The sequence below is a fragment of the Thermobia domestica genome, chromosome 5 (genome assembly GCF_964235325.1).
Source record: "Thermobia domestica chromosome 5, izTheDome1.hap1.1, whole genome shotgun sequence".
Classification (NCBI taxonomy): Eukaryota; Metazoa; Arthropoda; class Insecta; order Zygentoma; family Lepismatidae; genus Thermobia; species Thermobia domestica.
The window spans coordinates 256955692-256965836 of record NC_137458.1 but is presented as its reverse complement, the minus strand read 5'-3'; the positions used below and the strand labels follow the sequence as shown (position 1 = coordinate 256965836).

General features: G+C 35.5%; 2 protein-coding genes across 2 annotated transcripts in view; both read right to left on the bottom strand.

The window, feature by feature from the left end:
* Positions 1–501: 501 nt before the first annotated feature.
* On the bottom strand, positions 502–2880 carry LOC145685493 (uncharacterized). The gene has a single exon (XM_081757891.1). The coding sequence runs from the start codon at positions 2878–2880 to the stop codon at positions 502–504; it is 2379 nt and encodes a 792-aa protein (XP_081614017.1).
* Positions 2881–2967: 87 nt separating this feature from the next.
* LOC145685492 (uncharacterized) overlaps positions 2968–10145 on the bottom strand; it is an 8747-nt gene continuing 1569 nt past the window's right edge. The window contains exons 2-5 of the mRNA XM_081757889.1: positions 9863–10140; positions 7640–8230; positions 6389–6545; positions 2968–3467 (exon numbers count right to left, since the gene is read on the bottom strand). Of these exons, the coding sequence (XP_081614015.1) occupies positions 2971–3467; positions 6389–6545; positions 7640–8230; positions 9863–10140 (1523 nt within the window). The 3' untranslated portion in view covers positions 2968–2970. The remainder of the gene's footprint in view (positions 3468–6388; positions 6546–7639; positions 8231–9862; positions 10141–10145) is intronic.

Below are 10145 nucleotides of genomic sequence, written 5' to 3'. Positions count from 1 at the left end.
TCATATAATTATATAGTGAATATTTTAGGGAAGAAAGAAGATAACCGGATTGCAGTCTATAAATTGGTTAACATGTGAAGATCGATGGAACATTACCTGCTTCGAAAATGCTCTCAGATGAAGGGCGAAATATCAGCAAACTATACACAAGTAAATAATAAAAAAAGCCACTTTTTAGTAGTTTCGAAATAGTAGTAAGTATATAAAGATATACAGTAAGAAACCTTGTAAGAAGGATGATAGAATACACTTAAAATTAATTAACATCGACAAGATCTTCTGTGTGAGTTGACAACCCATGGAAAGGACGATATGACTTCATTAAAATATTGATGCTTAATAATATAAATTACAGGTATGAAATATGATTACTTAGTAACACCATTACATAATTATTCATAAGTATATACTGTATACAGAATGATAACACTGAAAATTTTGAGTTTCTTTTATGTTTACACAACAACCAGTTTACAAGATTCACCAATTTCAAACTGTTTTCTAATCAATTGGCCATCGAAGTGTAATGTATTTTACACCATCAGTCATCACTGTGTAAGTGTGTGGCAGTGGTGTTAACAGCTCATCATACTTTACAAACAGATGGTTATTTGTTACACAGACCTCGTAAGCAAAAACATGTTCATAGAAGGCAATCGTGTCCAAAGCTACACAGGAAAAAATTATATCATCATCATGAATTATAATGTCTTTTACTTGACCAAAAACAGGAAGTCCATTGGATTCATCAATGTCAAGTGCAATTATAGAAGACAAAGAAAAGGTATGGCCCTTCACTTTAACCTTTGTAACAGACATAAGGTCTGCTTCAGAGTGTAATGCATACCTCTGCTTAACCTCTATTGCTGTATCACTGTTAAACCTCCTCTTTTTTCCATGAGAAATGTGATGTGTCAAATTGTTATTAAGAAGTAAGTCATTAACGAGTAATTGATTTCGTATTGCAATTGATTTGCAGACATTTACCCTGCTGTGTGAGACATTAGCCATGAACTTTGAAATTCTATGTCTTGCTTCAAATCTCATGGTCCATATTTGGTTCAGTGGTCCAAATTTTTTCATCATTGCAGGGTAGTGGGTGAGGAAATGAAACTTTGGTTTCAAATGACATTTTGTCAATGAACAGTACATTTCATTGAACTCTGCTATCAAAGTTTGTAGTTGAATCACAGTATCATCATAAACCCTGTTATTTAGAAGTCTTTCTGTAATTTTGCGTAATTGAATATACAACAGCCAAACATAATTGTTAGTGGGTACGTAATATCCCACCAATAGGCCAAAGTACCTCACCAAAATAAGCATTTCGTGAGCTGACGTCTTTATGTTTATGTTCCCCCCATCAATCTGAATACAGTTTGTAGGTTTTGAATTGGAATCTGGACCATAATTAAAGTTAGCAAGGTTCATTTGCAAAGTCTCAATGGTAATTGCTTTACTTTCTTGTACCAAATAATTGACAATGAATGACATTACATAACGACAGCAACCTTCAAACCAATCATGCATTATGTCGACAGCAACATTGTTAAACAGGTCAAACCCTTCAAGGTTTAACCACACACATTTCTCCTTTATGCCAGTCTTAGATACATCATTTACCTGCAACTGATCTTCATATGTCAGAACACTCCTGAGCAAAGTGGGAACCTCTGTGGTTAATTTTTGTAATTCGTTCTTATTTGCATTGCATATCCTGCAACAGTGATTACCAACAAAATTTGAAACAAAACCCAGAATACTGTTCAACCCTAAATTGTCACCAGTTATAGCAGGAACAATGAATTTTACAACACCTTTAAAACAGCTTGTTGATACCTGTACGCCAGTTTTTCTTAGGAAATTCAGTTCATCTATTACCTTTTGAAGCGTAACTGCATTTCCAAATTTTGTTCTGTCAGCTGAATGAAATAAAGATACAAGGAAAATATTCTTCAACTGTGACACATAGTAAGGGGGCAGAAGTGGAAGTGAAAGATATATAGCACCTAATTTATGAATTCCAGCATGTGACCCCAGTGCGTTCCCAATTTCAACATCATCAAAGAAAATAATAACAGGTACTACTAATGTATGTCTTGAGTATTCTTGTGAAGGCTGCATGTTCTTCCATACAGAACCATGAATTATGTTCAAAAGAGGACTGCCATTGTCTTCACAGTTATTCAAATATTGCAAGTAGTTCAATGTTTCACGTATAAATGAGTCCTTACTGAAAAGTTTTTGTAATAATACTCGCAATGGAATCATTTGCATAGTACAAGGAACAGATTCTATGTTGCTACCACAAGCCGTGTGTCTTCTTTCCATGCGTTCCCCAATTAAAACTTCCTGTGGACTAATGTATGTGCCTAAAACCTCAAAATATTGTAAACGCTTGTAATCCGTTTCAAACCCGTTTAGAGGTTCTATTGAGAGAACTTCTTCAAGAGCTAATTGAAACTTACCAGGCAACTCTTCTACACCTGCGTGCTCTAAAACCATTGCTTGTAAAGATCTCTTCACATTGTGACTAAATAAGGATTTCATTCCATCAACCACAACTTGTACATGTGAACGGCTAAAAGTTGGATGTGCATACAGTTTAGAAATGAATTTACTCATATGATCCTCCACTACATTTTGTACTGTATCGTTTGTGACAACTTGACTACTTTTCTCTACAACAGGCTGTGACAAATTACCACGTGACTGCAATACAGTTACATCACTGTCTGCTAACAGTACACTACTACTCCTATTACTACATTGCTTTTTATTTTTATGTACATTGGATATGTGTCTTTGCAGTGATCTATTATATGAAAAATACCTGTAACAACCCTCATATGTACAAGGAAACATGGTACCTCTTGCCATATTTTTGCACACATTTCTTGTATGATATTGAATATCAGATGGACGATTGAAATTCTTTTTACATGCAAAACAGGTAAACATTATGTATCTTTATTGTGGTTCACTTATGCCTAAATCAGACATGAGACACCGAACACCTTGAGTCATTCTATCATGAACTGTTTTAATACCATAAAATCCCCTTTGCATTAACAACCAGACACTTTCTGACTCCTCAGGATACCTAGCACTAGTAGCATGAAAGATTTTGAAACATGTGTCAACAGCGCTTTGTAATGAATTGAATTTGTACAAAGTGTTCTCGACGACGACATAGGAGCATGTAACTGACGTTATGTCCTCACCCACAAGAACAACCAAAGGCTGAAATGTAGCCCCCAGTTTTTGTAGTTTTTCTTTCCTCTGTTGAATTGTGTTCTGCAGGTGACTGTCAGATGTAATGTGTGTGATGAATCCATCACGTATTTCCAATTTTGATGGGCGCCATGTTGTCCTCTTACAGTTCCTCTTGATGGGTACCACAGGTAGCAACAGTGGCAGACAAATCAGAGCAACATTTGTCTTCACGTCAGGTGAAATGTCCTTATCTGAAATCAGTAAATGGTGAATTACATGACAGGTCTCCATATAAGTGAGGTCATTATTATGTACTATCTGTGGCACATAAATGAAAACTTAATTCACTGTTATACGAAAGCAATTAAATAAGATGGAGAGGATGCTGACTCGGTAGTAACTTCAGTTTTACACACTTTACAAGCTGTAGATGTTTTAAAACTTTTTTCAACAGTGCCAATGATATGTCTATGTAATCAGATTTGTGGACTAAGTTCTCTTCCATTCAAGACTTCCTACAAGAAGTTGCAGTGCGTAAACAAAAATAAAGGCCAATTACGCACTACTTTTAAAACCAAAAACATGTCAATATCATTATGTGGCACTTCCCGGTGTGAGGGACGCTTACTATCTACCGATTAAGCTCAATACTTTTGTTTTCTCTCAAACGTCTATATAATAGTTTATACTCTATGTCTTGCAATACTGTAAACTTTGAACTTAAAATGCGATTTTCGGCAAATTCATAATTTTCAATTTAGCTGAAACTTCGTAGAAACACGTTTCATGATGTGTACAACTAAAATCAAGCAAAAGAAAATGTTTGATTTTGCTGTTCATAAATAACATCCGCTTAATAGAGTATCAGAGGAACTGTTCCAAAATTGCCTAATTTTCCCGTTTGCGTTGCGCACATACAATTTGATGTGAGAAGAAATCGTGGCCTAAGACCTTCACATATAAATAATGGTGGCCATAACTAAGAGTGAAAGGCGCGCATTTGATTGACATATTTTTTTGTATATCGCTCAAAAGAGGGGGCGCGCTCCGTTAGGTTTTATGCAAATGAGATTACACATTGAACTCGACAAGCACCATGAATTTCATCGCACTCGAGTGTGCGGAACAGAGAAACAAATCGGGTCAAATTCAAGGGACGTACCATTTCCAATGCTCAGACTGGCTTGATATGAGGCAAACCTCTCGCAAGAGAATGCCGTAGCCATGTGTCGTATTTCCGCTGAATGGTCTTCTTATAGATGAAATAAGTGGAAGCGAATGCTAGTTAGGATTTCGCACATTCTACACCATATCTTTAAAAAAAACATTGTTCGAAGAAACAAAATGATCATTGCACTAGAGTAACACGTGCTATTGAAAGGTACAAAATGATTTATTCATTACCGGAGCTGTAGTACAAGGTTTTCCTTACTCCCAGTACCGCTCAGGCAGTTGAGGTGATTATTATGTACGACGTATTATACAAAAGTACTTGTACATAAGTATGCAAAAGGGTTTAATTGCCGATTTCCTCATCCTCTGACGAATGGTTCATCGATATCGCTCAAGAGCATAGATTCGTCTTCTTGTGGATGTCTTCGGACGTGCTACATTTCTTTGCCCATTCCTAAGTACCAAATAATGAGCATGACATGGGCACAACATCCAACTCTCCATGTTTCATTTGCACATTGACAAAACTATCCTATAATGCAATCGTCCCCACCCGACCAAGATCGCATAAAACGAAAATGCAGTACTTTAACCGATTACTGCGCCTTGAGTGGATATGCGCACGAACAACGTAAGGTGTTTGATTCATATAAAGCCACTCTGAGCATATGACTTTGACCCGATTTGTTTCTCTGTTCCGCAGGCTCGAGTGTGATGAAACTCATAGTGCTTGTAGAGTTCAACGTGTAGTCTCACTTCCATCAACCTTCAACGGAGCACGCCCCTTCTTTTGGGCAATATACAAAATATATGTCAAAAATATGCACGTCTTATGGGCATTTTCATTGTATTGTTGACCCATTTTTGGTCATGTTTCACTGAGCTATGCCCACCAGTGTTTATATGTGAAGGTCTTAGACCACGACCTCTTCCCACACCAAAGTGTATGGGTGCACCGAAAACGGGAAAATTGGGCACTTTTGAAACTGCTCCTTTCCCTCTGGTCCCCTCCAATGATGTTTTAAATGGGTTTGACTAGGGTGACCAGATTCTGACAAGTGAAAAGTAGGACAGAAGCATAATAATAAATGATAGCCTGTGCATCGACAATACGTATCTCTTTGTTTCATTTCACGTTAACCTCAAGGCAATCATTCATTTTTAAGAAATCAACACATCTCCAAATACTTTCATGTCGAAATACAAGATTTTTGAAAGAATTTCAAACAATTTAATGGAGTATCAACAAAAACAATAAAAAAAGGTCACGATTGAACTATAAAGAATTTTCTCTCTGCCTATTCACAACAATGTATTTAGACAAGTAATACTACTGAAAGAAGCGCAAATACTTCACACTGCAAGTCGCAAATAGATGAATCAAATTTATTTGTACTATAATCAAATAATATCATTTGCATTATAATTAATTAGACACATAATTAATACATGCGCTTGTAGTTTATTTTTATGAACGTATAGTGAAACTTCGTTTAGGGCTAAAAACTTACTTTTTAAAATTGATTTTCAGAGTCTGGGATTATTTTAAGACATGACAGAAAAAGACTGGCACGAGGAAACTCCAGTTAAATTGATTGGCGTCACTGCTGTGACTTGAAATAAGTGACCAATCCTGCCTTACCGACATCTCAACAAGACTTTCTCAGTAAAACCAACTGCATTACAAAACAATGGTTTGTCGATTGTTTTATTTTCCTAACAATAATTTTTTGAGCAGTGTTGAAAAAAAAGTTTATCATTCAGAAAAAAAGTGCCTGTGATTCGATATGTTGTGAATAAAGAATGAAACATTAAAGTATTGCAAATAAATTTAATCAGGACTTTTAAAAAAAGGACAAATCTCAATTTTCTAGATGTCTTTGGAACACACAGGAAAGCTATTTGAAAAATAATACTGTACTGCGAAAATCAGTACGCCTGATCACCCTAGGTTTGACTGTATTACAAAAATAAATAGTGCTTGAAGCACTGTACTTACCATGAATAGCACAGATGTACGGTGCTGAAAGAGAATGTATTTCTTTCAAATTTCTTTTCAACTCCAACAAATGCAGAATTTTGTCTTGAAGCAGAACAATTCTGTTAAACAAATTGTCTTCAGTACCAGGGTAAAGGAAGGAGTAGTCCTCCAACAGCTGCAAAAAGAGCAACATTATTAGTAGTGAGGTATCACGATGAAATCTTAAATATGAAACAAGTGTAAAATTTCTCAGTAATGTTCCTACAGGAATGAAACATCAAGTTTTCCTATTCATTTTTCATAATAGTAATTAACGCATTAAAAGATAAGCAACCGATGTGTCAAACATAACAGGAAACGGGCAAACTTTTTTCTTAAAAAAATTAACCATTTCTGTACATTAAAATTACCTGCTTAAGTTTCTATTTTTCTTCAATATTTTGGTAATATACTGGAACCCTTTTCTGGAAGATTGCTACGATCAACATTCAAGTTGTGCAAAGCTCATGTAGGCCATTCTAAGTTCACAATGACTAAAACCAATCAAGTTCACATCCACTAAAAACATATTAACCTTTTGCCATGGTTCTTAAGAAAAATAAATAAATAAAATAAAAAATAAAAGACAAAATTTCACAGCACCAGCAAGCAAGTGCAAGGAGACTTCAATTTTAATCTACAGACATAGTTAATTATTTCTATGTGTCTTTTTTTTAATTCCTCACTTTCAAGTGGTTCAAGTTACCAAATTGGAAAGAGAATGAAGAAAATAAATTACAAAACTCGCATTTTTTACACAATGTTACAATTCAGCAATTTTACATATTCACAAACAACCAAATATAATAAGATGAAAGTAGTGGTCAAGGAAAGTAAAATCTACGTATCAAATCAAGACCACATCGTACCTTTCTCTAGCAGAATACATGATATAAAACTGTAGTATGGAAGGGAGAGAAATAGAATATAAAATACAATTAACATAATGTATATAGCTATTAACAGTCAAAATTTTGATGCAAAAACTTTAACTAAATCTAGCTCTCACAGCTTAAAACTGTGCCTGAGCGCAATTATGGGTGGAGCTGTTTCCTTGTGATAGTGGTCTGTACACATGTAAATCTTACATGTTTTTCCCCACCTCATTATTCGACCTATATGTTTTAATGAGGACAGCGTTGAATTGAAATGAACACGTGTTTTGTGAAAAATGAGACACCTCACTCAGTTGTTAAATACTTTGCAATAGTACAGTAACAGTGCACTTACCAATGTATAACCTTGTGGTGTTTTCAAAACAGGGTACAAGTCAAGGTAAGCACCAACCGTCCCAGGCTGTTCCAGGGCTTTCAATCTAGCTTCTGCTGTTGCTCTCCAATTATCGCACACAACATGCCAGGGATCTAGTGACGTTCTGAGCCACTGTAACTTCTCATCTATTACTGGGTCTGGAATGGGTTCTTCAACAATGTCTGTGTCGTCACCTAGTGAAGATGTAGGTGATGCAGAAGAGGACCTTCTACTTGGAATATCTCCTCTCTTTCTTAGAACTCTTCTTCTTGAAATGTAGGCCTCATACAACTTCCCAGAAGCATTGCGTTTTGTTTGGTAGTTCGTGGCTCCAATGTAAGCTGCGTAATACACAGATGGTGATTCTTTCCCAAAAATGGTTGCTATTTCATGTGCCCAGCGTGTAAATTCACCTCGTGTTATTAGCCGTGTCGGATTTTCTTCTAACTCATGCTTTACTATAAGTCGTGCTAAATTACACCTTGAAGCATTATCTAGTAAACCATTGTTCTTTTCTCCTTTAGCAAGAATGGCTTTTCCATCCAGTGTGCATTGCAATATAGTAAGCACCTGCAAGCAACGAAAGCATTATGAACAAGGATATCCATGAAGTCCCTAATGAAAGAAAACGAAAACAAATATATTTCATGGCTTGCATCTCCATTTGAAAACCTAATCACAGCAAGATTTGAGAAAGTATACACTGACCTCACATTTTCTGATTCATAAGCGTATTATTTTTATCTTTTTATTTCACTGTAGTTTGCATTTTCCTCTTACATTGTAAAGTGAACCTTCAAAACTTTTAATGAAATATAAATGTAGTGCAAATGTAGAGAATGAAAATGAATTATCAGTAAAAACAAGGTATAATTTCCCTTAAGGTTTCTTACACGAGTCCTCCAACTTGAAGTGTTACCTAAAATTACCTGAACTGAAGAGAATGTACATAGGGAAAACATGAGCATGAATATCTGATTATAATATCAGAGTGACTAATCAGAAACGCAAAATCACAATCAGGGTCTTTTGGGGAGAGTTTGTCCACAGGAAAAAGTCCCTGTATGTTCCATTATCCCACATTAATAGTACAATACAAGAAGGGATTCGACAAAACATTTCTTAAATAGCAGCAAGAGAGTGTATCTGAAAATAAAAAAAGATATGTACTTTTACCCCGATTCTTTACCAAATGTTTATTTCATTTATAGTAAACGAGGTTTCACAGAAAATTACTGTAGATTTTTTATGTTTAGATTAAATTATCATAAACGAAAACAAAATTCTGTAGTAAATTGGTCCCAAACTGTTGAAGTAAAAAGACCATTTCGTATAGCTATTACATATAGAACTCTCAACCCTCATATATACATCTGGAATTTCTAAGTAGTTCGCTTGTTCACTCAACAACGCAGATTTTCAGCCAAGCATGCTTCATCCACAGGTGGATCGACGCTGGTGGATTTCACTACACAGATTTTCATTTCAGTGTTACAGCAACTACGTTTTCTACTTTTCTCTCATGTTCACAATCTCAACCAAGTAGCTATAACAATATGTTTTGTATTTTATCTAGGTGCTCAACGTATTTGTAAACGTGAGAAAAAACTATACTGTAGTTCGTGTAAACCTTATGAAATCCACCTGTTGTAGTATTTCATGGATTCAGCTGACGACGAAGCACGCTTGGCTTTGAAACCTGGCTAGTGGCATGAAGTAACAGTGTAACTACTTGCAAATTCCAGCTGTATACAGAATGGGGTAAGGATAAAATGTCTGGTTATCGAAATGAGTGCAATTTTAAAAATTTGCTTAAGAAACTGTAATACCCTTTCCTTTATGATCTCAATTATAAAAATGAATGTGAAATCCTTCTCCCAAATCTTTAAAATTCACATTATACACATGCTACCAAAATGTGTTGTACTTTACTTATAAACTTATAAGATCCCATTTATGATTTCTTTGTATCAAGAAGGAACATGGATTGATAAATACAATATACAACCTAACATGTACGGAAAATTGTCATTTGGACATAAATCCACGTTCACACAGAAGAGGCATGCAAACAATTTTAAAAATGTTACATTCACAAAGCCATATTGATGTATTTCCCTTGAGCGATGATTGCTTTATTCAGTCCCATAAACATTCATGATTAAAACCTGTAGACATTTATTCCATTAAACCAAAACTTACATGATTTCCCTCTGATTCGCTGTGCCTGATTTGCTTTTCGCCTTCCACTGAGTGAGTGCAAGAAGTTGAACTGGAATTGGAAGGAAGAGACTGAATGTCAGAAGTATTTTGTCTGTTTTCTTCCTGCTGGTGTTCCTCTCGTAAATCTGCGGATGTTCCAGGAGTTTCTTCTAATCTATCTCTCTCTATTGCATTGAATGTTGATTTCCTTCCTTCACACCAAGAACTGTTTCCAAACGATATTGGCGTTGTTAAGTCAAGAAGCAACCTATCTGCTTCTTCC